At 34.8% G+C, this 13,768-nt stretch overlaps 2 protein-coding genes across 3 annotated transcripts; both read left to right on the top strand.

The window, feature by feature from the left end:
* On the top strand, positions 253-7,280 carry LOC105160948 (protein HESO1). 2 transcript variants are annotated; one of them, XM_011078488.2, is made up of 9 exons: positions 253-434; positions 1,262-1,452; positions 3,842-4,006; positions 4,508-4,680; positions 4,761-4,856; positions 5,367-5,436; positions 6,004-6,134; positions 6,302-6,412; positions 6,524-7,280. In XM_011078488.2, the coding sequence occupies exons 2-9, from the start codon at positions 1,314-1,316 to the stop codon at positions 6,950-6,952; spliced, it is 1,314 nt and encodes a 437-aa protein (XP_011076790.1). In that variant the 5' UTR covers positions 253-434; positions 1,262-1,313; the 3' UTR covers positions 6,953-7,280. The 2 variants fall into 2 exon arrangements, with proteins under 2 accessions (XP_011076790.1, XP_011076791.1); XM_011078489.2 differs by lacking the exon at positions 6,302-6,412 and having other exon boundaries at positions 280-434.
* LOC105160946 (BTB/POZ and MATH domain-containing protein 3) lies at positions 10,996-13,768 on the top strand (the record flags this gene model as incomplete). Its single annotated transcript, XM_020693351.1, is given in 3 exon segments — positions 10,996-11,682; positions 12,462-12,810; positions 13,595-13,768. Coding segments are annotated over 3 exon segments (912 nt in total), but the record flags the coding sequence as incomplete, so codon positions are not given.

The following is a 13,768-nucleotide window of genomic DNA, read 5'->3' as shown; positions in this document are numbered from 1 at the left end:
AGGAATATGGAGAATGATATGAGTGTTAGAGTTAGGAATAAATAGGTGGATTATCGGTTCGGGACGCGGGTGATGGGCTGGATCCATCCAGTAAAGAGTTGGGTTGATCGGCTTTGGGCCTAAAAGCGCAGTCTCACTCACTTGCCAATAGCAATTTAACGGCGGTACTAAAAGCGCAGACTGATGCTAATTTGTGACATTTTTTAAAATTAATTTTGAAATTATGGGGTACCATATCTGTAAGAAACTCTAAATTGTGGTGTCAAAATTGCAATTTTCTCAAAGTAAACAGAAAAATTACCATTCAAAAAACTCCTCTCCCTCACTGACAAATTCACACCTCTGAAAACCCTTTTCGTTAAGCAAACCCCCACTGTCACTCCCATGGATCATATGCTCACTTCAATCGAAGCAAATTAAATCTATTTTGAAAGGTCTGTAATTCTCCGAGCGTTCTTCTGACAATTGCTATAAAGTTTCGAGGAATTTTTATGAGTACCTTTATCTGGGCTTTTTATACAGAAAAATTGCAAGTTTGATTGATTTGACATTTTCTTTTTTTGTTTTTTTCCTTTTGCTAAAATGTTCAGATTCCCAATGTGATTGCTGGTTTTTTATCTGATTATTGTTAGCTATGAGCATCCCAATTTGAAATTTTGAAGAGAATGAATAAATAAATAAATGAACTCTGGTGGACATGTCGATATGTTATTTTGAGTTGATTAACTTTGTTTGTTTTCTACTTAGCTATTTGAAATGTTATATATAGGGATTGGTGTTTGACTTATCTATGTAGATGAAGGTTGTCTAAGTTTTCACAGCAGAAATTATTCTGTCTTTATTTATTTTTCTCTTTTTGGTGTTTGTTTTCTGTGACCAATTTTCTGTGTTCACATCTTCTGCTTCTGTAATGTGGCAAAACTTTGGCGAATGCAAATCAGATATGGCCCTGCAAGTAGCAATTTAAGAGTTTTGCGAATTAGTATTAGCATTCCTGGTTTTGCAAAGACAAGCTATGAAGCTGGATCAGAAGATGTTGCAATGACATTCTGTGAATAATAAGTTTAACATAACTTGAGTTTACAACTGTAATCATAGTTCCTAGTGACTTCCTTCAAATATTTTGAGTGACCCCCTTAGTTCTCGATTGTTTTGTTAATAAAATATTTCAAATTGATTCTTGTAATCACAAGGACAATAGCAAGTTCTAGGCTTGTATTACCTGTTGTAGTTTTGATAAGTTGTTTTACTTTACTTGCAGGGATGTCCCTTCATTGGAAAATTTGACATGTGAGCTCACAGCCATACATAAAATGAATGGCTATAATTTCTTGGAGCGTGCTATCAAGGATATTCTTCGTGTAATCAATCCCTCAAAAGAGGATTGGTCTGTCAGATTTCATATTATCAATGAGGTTCGAGCTGTTGCTGAATCCATAGAAAGTCTAAGAGGTATGCGATGTCCATGTGGTTGCTCTTCCTATTCTTACTCCAGTTACAGACAATTAATATACTAGCACACTTATTCCTTGTGTAAAGATAAGGAACGAGACAAAATCTTGCATATCCACAAGCAGAGGTTGAATTAGTTTATATCAAGGAAGAATTGCATTAGGCCCTGATGGGTCCATGGTCATGCTAATTTTTCACGAAATTCCCTCCAGCCTCCGTCCATTATGAAGTTTGAATTAGTAAAGGCGGGAGTACTATTGATAGCAATCTTGAAATTGTCATTCAATGATGATTAGCCACAAGTGTTGATGTACTTGAAGTATGGAAAAATCAAGTTTTATTCATGAATTGTACATGATTTCACGATACTTGGTTTAAGCATTATCTGTTTGCTACTAGGAGTCAAATAACTGGAAGAAACATTGACAAATTGATGCTATAAGCAAATGAAGTACAATTTATTCTAGGAAAGTAGGAATAACTTGGCATGCCTTCTAGATTGTGAAGAATGAGTTCGAGTGGATTATATGTTGTCTGTTCAATTAACGGATGGAAGGGAAAAACAGCTATGGCCTTGTAGCATTTTTCCTTTCATGCACCAAGTACATACTGTAATTTTTTTCCCAAAATCTAGCAGTATTGCACCATGTTTAGAAGGACAAGAACTGAAAAACATGGAGAAGACAATGGGAAAGAAACTTACTTCCTGTGTTTCATATCATAACTATCTTCTTCCATGTACTTTCTATATTCCAGGTGTTTTCATTATTAGTTTTCTTCAGGAAAGTGAAATGACTTCCTCTGTTTTGTTTTTATGTTCGCGAACTAAGACAGTTTGTTGTGTGATCAACTTGGTCCAGGGGTCTCACTGCTGTACTGATTCAGCAATTTTGTTTATATTTCTGCTTTTAGTTTGAACATCAAATTTTTCTCCAGCTCATGCCTGAATGTTCATGAATAACTTCAGACTTCTACCTCTTTTCCTTATAAATTAGTGCATTATACTTTTGTACCTTCTCTTTATCTGATTGTCCAAGTATCATGACTCATGTCACTTAGGCAGTTTTGAGCTTTAGCCCAAACCATTCAGGATTTGTAAAATAGGTCAGTTTTGAGCATTAGCCCAAGCCATAAACGTGCTTTAAAAATCCCTGGGTTAGACTGGTTGGTGGTAATTAGTGTAAATGTTCACTGGAGCAACCCTCAATGTGATTCATGTTGTTGAGTGATATCTACTAATGGACAATTACTGGCTGATTTATTGGAAATCTATGAGGAATAAAGAATAAAATCTTGACATGAAGAGAGACAGAGACAAATTGCACTGAACTCTGAAGTCATAAAGATTTATCATATATTATTGGTCTTGCAGCTTAAATCATTCTTAGCTGGTTAACTGCATTGTGACAGAAAATTGGGCCTATGTATATATACACATGAAATAATACATGACCTAACTTCATTTGAAGGACTACCTTAAGATGTGTAAGGGCGATATGTTGCAATTTGTTAAGCAAATTCTCTGTCACTTGGTTTGACATTAACACCATCTGTTAACTAAAAGCGTTGTGAATGTATCATGTAGGTTGTTACTCAAAAACTATTCCAATGCACACTGAGGTACTTACAAAAAGAGAGAAGATAATGAATCAGTAAAGAAAAACTAAGTAAAAGCAGAAGATCTAGAGATGATGGAACCTATGAAATAACAGAAGTAGTGAGCATCTCCTCTTTCTTAGTTTCCCTTGAAGAGGAATGTTGTGAAAGCACTAGACTATGCAACGAATGCAAAGAAAGAGAAAGAGTGAATCACAGTCATTAGAAACAAAGAGAAGCAGAATGTAGGTTGGGGTCCAAGCCCCAAGGGGAGGCTTTCCAAGTAAGAGAGAAGGACAAAAATTGCTCAAGTGCTTGTGCCAAATGGAATTCCTTGTATGGTTAGCCTGTCTGATCAGTCACACTGCTTAGAGATGGATGTAGTGAATAATTGTGATAAAGAACAAATCGGAAGTACTAAAATATAATACAAACTCAAGTCCTCAACTTTAATAGAATTCTTGTCTCAAACTTATTGCTATTTTCCTTATCCATCTCTCTCTCTCTCTCTCTCTCTCTCTATATATATATATATATATATATTTCAGATGCCTTGAACTAAGGCTCCATTGCAAAAATGAAATCTTTTTTTCTCAAAAGTAGCTTTACTTCAAAAGGTTCATTCTACAGCAGACTGGTTAAAAGGCAACAATCCACAGCTGGCCATGGGATTACAAGGGATGGGTGGCTTTCATTACCCAGTATACTTGATCCACTGGCCACAGATGAAACTATTGAATAACTGTTGGTTGAATATGTGTTTGATGAGTTATGTTCAAAATTCTGGAAACAGGTGCAACTGTGGAACCATTTGGGTCTTTTGCATCTAATCTCTTTACAAAATGGGGTGATTTGGATATATCCATAGAGCTGCAAAATGGTTCGTATATTTCATCTCCTGGGAGAAAGCACAAGCAAAGTTTATTGGGAGATGTCCTAAGAGCTTTGAGAAAGAAAGGTAATCTGCTACTAATAAAAGCAAATACTTCAATCTTCGGAAATGCATGCTTTCTAATACTGTTTTCTGTTTTAGTATGCTCTTTTATGCAAAAAACCGATAAACATGTTTTCTTCGCTTGTTAGTTCTGTAATTTTCTTCTAGGGGTTTGCTTTTCCTTTTGATTTGGCTTCCTTTCATCAGTGAAGTGTGAAGTGCATGAAAAATGTGAAGATTAGACAATTGGCGGAAGCGAAATATGGGCGTCGAACTTTCAAATGCAACTTTTACATCTGTATGTGATTATGTCTGGTAGAAACTTGCAGTTAGTTAATTTCTAGGGACTACTTCAATTGAAATAGAGAAGATTCTTGGATATGTGACTTAAAGCTTGTTTCTTCTCATAACCTCTAGTTATACAAAATAGAATCCCAGAGGGATTAGATAATACAGTGCACATGGATGACAGCCAGTAATAGAAGCTGGATGTTTTGCTTTGATCCTTCAAGTTCTATTTTACAGGTGGATTTCGTAGGATGCAGTTCATCTCCAATGCAAGGGTACCTATTCTGAAATTTGAGTGCTATGACATCTCGTGTGACATCTCAATCAACAATTTAAGCGGCCAAATGAAATCAAAAATGTTATTCTGGATAAATGAGATCGATGGACGCTTCCGTGATCTGGTTTTACTGGCAAGTCTCTGTAATACAGTGATACATGTGAAACATAGAAAACTACATTAAGATATGAATGGACCAATCTCTTTGTGCAGGTCAAGGAATGGGCGAAAACTCACCATATCAATGATTCAAAATCTGGAACTTTGAATTCATATTCTCTTAGTCTGCTTGTAGTTTTCCATTTGCAGGTAAGTTACACTGTTTTTATTCAGAAGTGGATAAAGGAATCTTCTGGGTTTTCTTTCTGGGACCCCATCTATAACAGTAGCTGGAGGTTGAGGAAGTGCCATGGATTCAGAAAAAGAGATGAAACTAAAACTAAAAACGGAATGAAATCAAGTTATAACTTAATGAAAGCAGAATGTGTTGATAAAGTAAGAAAGATGACATTTTGTAATGGAACTTGTGGGCTCAGGAGCAGTATGATCACCCAGATTTTTGACATTCTTCAGATGACTTTAAAAACCATGGAAGTAGTCTTTGAATAATTCATGAAATTTGTGTTAGCTTTTGTGGCATGAGAGAATTTCTGGGTGCTAAAATGATGATTTTGTATGCAGGTCTACAGTTTTTTCGTCGCACTTGACAAACTAGACTTATTATATTACTTTTCATTTATCCTTTTATCTCAAAATTCTAGTAGTTCATTTTGTATACATATCATTTTATCTGGTGTATCCTCCTATAATACCTTGCAGACTTTGGCACCTCCAATATTACCTCCTCTTAGAGAAATATATCCAAGAAATATGGTTGATGACCTTACAGGTACCCAATAAAATTTTGTTCTCAAATTTTCAAAGCACATATAGATTTGTTTTTCTAGAGTACTAGTACCATTTTTACTGTTAGGGGGATGCTTGCATTAGTGTCCATATCTTTTAAATGAAATTAGAGGGTGTTCGGCTAACTTTATTTTAAACATCTTATAAACTCATACATTTTATAAGATGTTTCTGGAGCTTATATCTTGAAGTGTTTGGATAAAATAAGTTTATGGAACTTATAGGAACTTATAAAATGATAATTTGGAACTAATATGATTAAAATTGAAGGAGTTTGTTAAAGTTTTAACAATTGACCTTATATAGAAGAAGCTCATAAGCTTCTAACATCTTATTTTTGGATCATAAAGCTTAATTTTTTAGAAAACTACTTAAATACTTCCAGAACATATAAACTCTCAAATATCTTATAATATGTCATAAAAATTTATAGCTTAGTTTGATGCCTGCTTGAAGTGTACCATCTAAAGCTATTGGTTTGAATTCATGCAAGTAAGTCTGAATCATTTTATAAACCTTACTCATGTTTTCCATTTACTTTCTCCTGAAGGTGTGAGGGCTGTTGCAGAAAAACATATTGAAGATACTTGTGCTGTAAACATAAACAGAATTAAGTCAGATAAGTTGAGGTTGATCAACCGAAGCTCTATGTCTGAGCTCTTCATTTCGTTCCTTGCAAAGGTTATTTAAGTACTCACATTTTGATAAAGCAACTAAAGTCCAGTGTTGGATTTCAAACTTGTTATATTTAACATGTTAAAGAGATATCGAAAAAACTGCTTACTTTGGTTATGTATAAAAGTTATTCCAATTAAATTGACAGGGAGTTAATTTCTTTGCACCTTCAGTTTTCTGACATTTGTTCAAGTGCTTCTACACATGGCATTAGCCCATATGCTGGACAATCGGAAGATATTGACAGCAACATGAGATGGTTGCCTAAAACCTATGCACTATTTGTAATCTCTCTCTCTTTCGCTGTGTGTGTGTGGGGGGATCTGACACTTACGGAACTTACAATGTTACTTGCTGTGCTGACTCCTCTTTTTCTCTTTGCTGTTGATGGTTAGGTTGAAGATCCCTTTGAGCAGCCAGCAAACACAGCTAGGACAGTTAGCAGCAACCAATTAATAAAGATATCTGATGCAATTCAGGCGACTCATGGAATACTTACCTCACCAAATCAAAATCAAACTTCACTTGTCTCGGCTCTGGCCGGGGAACATGTATGTTGGTTAACGAGAACATCTGTCTCAACACCTGTAATCAAATCCGGAGCAAGAAATCCTGGTGCTAATCACAGCAGAAATGGCCTCAAGACTCGAACAGAGAGAAAGCAGACACCTTTGCAGACGCAGAATAAGTCTCAGAACAAAAGGATGGATAAACGTCAAAATGACGCAACTAATGGACCTATGCATGCATCTACAAGTCAAAAACAGCAAGTTTGGAGGCCAAGATCTCAGACCAAAGTGGATCAAATTGGTTCTGATGGCTGATTCTATATCTTTTGCTTATGAACAGTGCAATTCGGGGAAGACATATCATATACATAGTTTTCTTGGTTGGAGGTAATACCGATATCCTTATAGCCTACACCTAATGATGATAATGTTTGATATATTGTCCATTTTTGAAGAAAAATCATGACGGATATGCGCTACTTTTTGTTTGTATACCGTGCCTCAGTACAAATAGTCACGATGCTTGTGCAGAAGCACATGTAGAAGCTTGAAGCTGAGTACCAATGCAGTACTATTCTTTGAACTGGACAACATTTGATGTTTTGTTTTGGTTGTAAGCCATGCTGATGTGACAAAACTTTTATATTGAGCATGAAGATGACTCAGTTCTGAAATCTTGTGCTGCTGTTGAAGTATTTAAGATTTATCTAACGAACATTATAAAGGTTAACTTTGTTGTATCTCATCAATTACTAATTTTATCATCTTTCTCAGTTTTTTCTCTGGGTTTGTATCAGTACTCCCAATACTCAACATTGTCGGGATCCCCCACCGTTTCAGAGTCAGTCAAAATGTTCGCTAATGGGTCCACAGGCATTTCTTTCTGAATATAGTAATGCGAAAGACAACAAGCCATAATTATTTGAAACCGAATTTTGATCTAATAAAATGCTGCACTCCTTAGAATTGCCCAACGTCCTTTAAGCAAACCAAAAGTGCGTTTAATGACATTGCGTGCAGATGCATGCTTCATGTTGAAATATTTCTCGTGGTTCTGTGGGGAAGTTTGTTCTGACTCCCATTCTTTAAGGTGGTAATGCACTACCGTATAAGGAGCTAGGGAGCCTTCATCGTTTGCGTACCCACTATCAACCAAGTCGTAACAATCTATGAAAAATAATACAAATGGATCAAGAATTATAAGCTTAAAGAAATAGAACCTATAAGTAAATAATTAATGATATTCAATTATACTAGTAAGTAAAAAATTCCTTTAGGTATTTGTAAACCGTTCTGCCTATTTATAGCATCATGCAAGACTCAATTATCACCTTCACTAACTTCCCACCCACATAAAACATAAATGAATCACATTTCCATATTGCAAACACCTAATATATTTATAGCAATTGATCCTTTTTGCATATGGATATAGTATTTAGCTTTATCCTGAGCACACACACGTACATCAATGTACGTTCTATCTAAAGTCCCTAAACAACCCTATGATTGTTGAACAACATAAAGTTTTGAATCATTAGAACTGACTAAAAAAATATAAAGTGCGTGTGATTAATGACTATTTATTAGAGTAGGCATACCTCAAAGTTTTTCCATATGGAACAAGCACTTCAGCTGTTACTGGGGAAGGTCTGGATGGAGCCGTAATACAGCATTGAGGACTTAGTGAAAATGCTTACTAATTGTCCAACCCGATCTCAAGAAGTTGAATTTCACAGTACAATGCTTTTTGTGATGAACTAAAATGCTTAAAAACATGCAACTTGAAAGTACAATGTAATATATTTGGCATCTGTTAGACCTCCTTAATATTGTAACAAGGCGTACAACCTTTAAAAGCATTTTGATTCATTCGAAGATTCTCTATACATGTTCTATCACTTAATTGGCATAATTTGCGCATAACTCTAACTTGTTGTGGCACACGGTTATGTATACTATATGTTAATGTGCGTCTAGCACTGTTTGCATATAATCGAGCCCCCATGATAATAACGATAAAACAACATTAGAATTCTTATAGCATCAACCTTAAATGCCCGTATTGCAACAAATATTTCTAATCTTTGTTCGAAATGCATCCTAAACAAAACAAGTTATTAAATAATATCTCGACAGTATTTACTAAATATTGGGCTAAATAACCCAATGAACATTCTTTTCCAACAGCTTATAATTCAAGGTAATAAAAAGAAAATGCAACAAACACACATTTCGAAAGAAACTAACATCAAACAAGCAGTTTAACATAAAATAAAAGTAAAGTTGGAAGAACTGAGAGCACACATTTCTATTCCAAATTTAACATTTTTTCAGAAATCCTAGTAAAAATTTGAGGAACCCAAATACTTGATAAACACTAAACATTAGTTCGGTAACATAACAAAAAAAATAAATATAATAAAAAACAATTCTAAATCAAAAAACAGAAGGGAAAAAAAAACAAGTTGCAAAATGGAATATAAGAAAAAACCCAACCTTCAACTTGGTAGAAACTTGCGTCTCCTTCAATTTCGAATGAACTAAAAAATGTAAAAGGGTAGGCCTAAGTATTTTAGCAAGATTTTGAAAGGAATCCAAGTCTGCTTCGAGTTTTTGCAGCTGCAGGAACTCACTCTTCTTATGTCTTTCATGTGTTGTCTGAAAAGGGAAGAGAAAATAAATATTTTCAAATGGAGTAGTTGGGGGTCAAAACTGTAATTGCAAAAAAAAAATTTCGTTCATCAAGGGTTTGCATTTTATCCAATGCCAGTCATTTGGAAAATATATATAATTTATAAGAAATACAGAATGGGAGGTAAAATTGAAAGTTGATATGATCTATTTGATGGCATCAATATTTTTTATTTAAACCGTAACAAAGAGATACAGTTATAATAAAAAAATTCTCATAGAAGATGCAAGTATAATTTTAAAACTTCTTAAAAAATAGTATAATCGTATAATTTTGGAGGAAGCCTAAATATAATAAACCTTTTTCTTGTTATATTTCGGAAACCTTTCCCAAAGGTATCCATGCTTTAGCATCTCAAACATATAGAGCAAAGATGCCCTTACCCCATCACTAATTTAAACTCAAATTAATATCCTTCCTTTTTTTCCTTCATTTTTCCATTTTTGAGTTAACTGTTGAATAATAATAATAATAATAATAATAATAATAATAATAATAATAATATAGGTCTATCTTTTGTATACTTTGCATGGCAAGGGCCTGATTGTTTTTAGGACCCTTTATATTTTACTGTTGAATACCCTCAATTTTTCAGGTCTATCTTTTGTTTACTTTGCATGGCAAGGGCTCGATTTTTTTTAGGACACTTTCTATTTTACTGTTGAATACCCTCAATTTTTCAACACAAATTACAATTCTATCCCCTAACTACTCCATTTGAAAATATTTATTTTCTCTCCCTTTTTCAGACAACAACACATGAAGACAGAAGAAGAGTGAGTTCCTACAGCTGCAAAAACTTGAAGCAAATTTGAATTCCTTTCAAAATCTTGCTACAATGCTTAGACCCACAATGTTTCATCAAATATTTTGTAGGTAACTTGGTTTCCTTTTTACATTTTTCAGTTCAATCGAGATTAAGATACAAGTTTCTATCAAGTTGAAGGTTGGATTTTTCTCATATTCTATTTTGCAACTTGTTTTTTCCTCCCCTCTGTTTTTTATTTAGAGTTGTTTTTTTATTAGATTTATTTTTTTGTTGTGTCACCGAACTAATGTTTGGTGTTTATCGAGTATTTGGGTTCCTCAAATTTTTACTAGGATTTTTGAAAAAATGTTATATTTGAAATAGAAATGTGTGTTCTCAGTTCTTCCGACTTTACTTTTATTTTATGTTAAACTGCTTGTTTGATGTTAGTTTCTTTCGAAATGTGTGTTTGTTGCGTTTTCTTTTTGTTACCTTGAATTATATTTAGCTTTGGCTATTTAGGCTTTTCCTTTCCTTCCAAAAACTTCCTTACAGGAATTCCCCTCCAACGCAAGTTCGATTTTCTTCCCTCTCAAATGATGAAACCTTGACTTTAGCGGAGCACATGAGTTGCACGCGTTAATTTTATCAGGAATTTAATGAAGAGACCACTTGTAACGTAAATTACAAATTATGTAATATAGTGAAATCAGTAATAATGAGACAAAAATTATAAGAATCTTAAGTTATGGAACATAAAAAGCAGTTTTGCAATTTCGATTATTTTATACCTTATTATATGATTATTTATTGCTAGTTATTTTATTTTTATTTTTATTTTATCATAATGATATGAGCTACTAAGGATTATGAAAGTTAAATAGAAAAGATGGACTACCAAAATCATATTTTATTTCATTTTTGGATAAAGTTTAATTTTATGTAAGTTAGTGCGAGAATAAAAATTGTTGCTGGTAAGAGAACGAAGCAGGCGGCAGTTTACATCTAACTGTAGCTCCCTTCTCCCCACCTCCTCGCTATTTCGATCAAGAATCCCCTCGTTAAACCCTAATAATCAAGATTCCTCAAGCAATCCATCAATTTTCAATCTCAATTTGATTCCGACGAAGACCCACGGTTTGAAAATCCCAAGAAATCTGCGAAAGATACACCTTTTAGGGTTTCCGGTATCCAATTTTGCCATCTCCATGAAATGATTGTGAACTGCAGTGAACCCAACAACGCACTCGACTCGAGCTCGAGATCTATAAACGAGACGGTGAATGGGTCGCACCACTTCACCATACGCGGCTACTCTTTGGCGAAGGGCATGGGACCCGGCAAGTACATTTCTTCCGATACTTTCAGCATCGGCGGATATGAATGGGCGATTTACTTTTATCCGGATGGGAAAAACCCCGAGGATTCCTCGATGTATGTCTCGGTTTTTATTGCGTTGGCCAGCGAAGGCACTGATGTGAGGGCACTATTTGAGCTCACTCTTTTGGATCAGAGTGGGAAAGGCAAGCATAAGGTTCATAGTCATTTTGATCGGGCCCTGGAGAGTGGGCCTTACACGCTCAAATACAGGGGAAGCATGTGGTAATGTGGTTTGCTATTTACTTTGATGTATTTTAATTTTCGTGTGTAATTTTTAATTTTGATGGATATGTTGTTTTCTAGAATTTGTTTTTTTGTTCTGTTGTTGGTTTCTGAAAGATGTAGTGGTTAAGTGAAATGAGAATGCTAGAATCTCAAATTGGAATTGTCTCTGATTCTTTCAGTTCTCTGTGATTAATGATGATTTTATGGACCCATGGGTGAAAATTTGTCTCGACTTCCATTGGCATTTTGTGAAATGGGCTTTGCTAGTGAGAAGTGGAACTGTTGTAATAAATTTGATCTAATTGTAGATAGAAAGTCTGAGTCCTTTCTGTTTGATGTATTTAGGTTGAGAATATGTGGTTAGGACTCTGGAGTTTTACCATATATGTGGTTTATTTGAGCTCAATTACCTATGCTGTTGAGTTGCAATGGAATCATTAAACTTTTCTACTAATGCTTAACATACTTAGCGCCTGCAATGGTGTTGTTCTCATCTACCTAAAAATAAAAAGTGGTTCTTTTGAATTTTGTTGGTTTACTTGAGCTACTGGACCAGTTGAGTTATACTTGATTTGTTTTTGAAATAAAATTGTTTTGATGCTTGCATTTGATTTTATTGTCCTTTGAAGATTGTGCATGGAAGAATTGTGATTAGGACAATTACTGAGAAGAGTCTCTGAAGTTCCTAATAATAATTTTCCTTTTTCCAGAAAATTAAAAAGGGAAACGTTTATTATATTGACTAATATTATCAATTATAACGTCTTGTTATGCAGGGGTTATAAACGATTTTTCAGAAGGACTTCTTTGGAGACTTCTGATTTTCTGAAGGATGATTGTCTTTCCATGAATTGTACTGTTGGAGTTGTTCGAACTCGTGTTGAGGGGCCAAAATTGTACAGTGTTCCCATCCCTCCATCAGATATGGGCCAAAGTCTCAAGTATTTGCTGGATGCTGAACTTGGCTGCGATATAATTTTCCAAGTTGGGGAAGAATCATACAAGGCTCATAAGTTAATACTCGCTGCCCGTTCTCCTGTGTTTAGAGCCCAGTTTTTTGGACTTGTTGGAAATCCTAATAGTGACAAAGTGGAACTTGAGGATGTTGAACCTTCTATTTTCAAGGTTATACATATGTTTCTCTCTCTTAACACTAATCATTTTGGTCTGGTTGAAAAATAGGTCAAGTAAAACAGATTCTTAACCTATAGAGAAGTGCAAATCATCGAACTCTTTTCTTGTTCTATGTCAGAACTATATACCTAGTCAGGACACTCAGTTAAACAGTTACTGTGTTAGTATACTATGTCAAATGATGTGAATTTATTGAGTATTTGAACTTCAGGTGGTAATAAAAGCAATCTTCTAGAAAATCAAATTGGAACCTTTTTGTATAGGGGCACCTAGTCGCTGCCCTTTGTTGTCAGTGTTCTTTCATGATTTTCTGTAGAATGGAGAATATGAGATTTTCTGATGTTAGAGAGAATCTAAATGGAAGTCTAATCTTCTGGATCCATGATAGGTCATTTGGATATTGTTGTCCCAAACTATCGTGGAATTTGGTTAAGGGAACTGTATGTGGATGCATGATTAACTGGATATTCATACATTCGCAAGAGCTAGCAGGAAAAGATTTTTCTGTCAAATTATTTGCGTAGAATCCAAGTATCTAAATGTTTAAAAAGCAAGTTTTAACTATGTTTGTCTTGAACTTTTTGGAAGATCTTAGTGTTTTCTATAGTTGCAGCTATGTGGAACCCCAGTTTCGGTCCGCAGGGGTTGCTTTGTAGAATAATTGTGCATGACTGTTGGGTGCTTTCTAGTGACATGAATTGCATTGAAATGTATTCCTCCTCTTGTTCTTTCCATGTCAACTCCATGAATTTATGTGTCCATGGATGTTTTGCAGGCATTGCTCCAGTTTATTTACTCTGATGAACTTCCAGATTTTCATGAAATAATTGGCTCAACATCAACGTCTTCTGCAATAATGATGCAACATCTGTTGGCTGCTGCGGACCGCTTTGGTTTAGATAGGTTGAAACAATTATGTGAAGCAAAATTGTGTGAAGAGGTTAGCGCT

The sequence above is a fragment of the Sesamum indicum genome, linkage group LG4 (genome assembly GCF_000512975.1).
Source record: "Sesamum indicum cultivar Zhongzhi No. 13 linkage group LG4, S_indicum_v1.0, whole genome shotgun sequence".
Taxonomy (NCBI): Eukaryota; Viridiplantae; Streptophyta; class Magnoliopsida; order Lamiales; family Pedaliaceae; genus Sesamum; species Sesamum indicum.
The sequence above is the reverse complement of the archived record's forward strand: the minus strand, read 5'-3'. Positions and strand labels throughout refer to the sequence as shown.

Bases quoted from the DNA above. Each gene is read 5' to 3' on its own strand.
- LOC105160948 (XM_011078488.2), top strand. From the start codon at position 1,314: ATGAATGGCTATAATTTCTTGGAGCGTGCTATCAAGGATATTCTTCGT. The intron at 4,007-4,507 runs GTAATCTGCTAC...TCTATTTTACAG, and splicing joins AAGAGCTTTGAGAAAGAAAG to GTGGATTTCGTAGGATGCAG. The intron at 4,681-4,760 runs GCAAGTCTCTGT...CTCTTTGTGCAG, and splicing joins TCCGTGATCTGGTTTTACTG to GTCAAGGAATGGGCGAAAAC.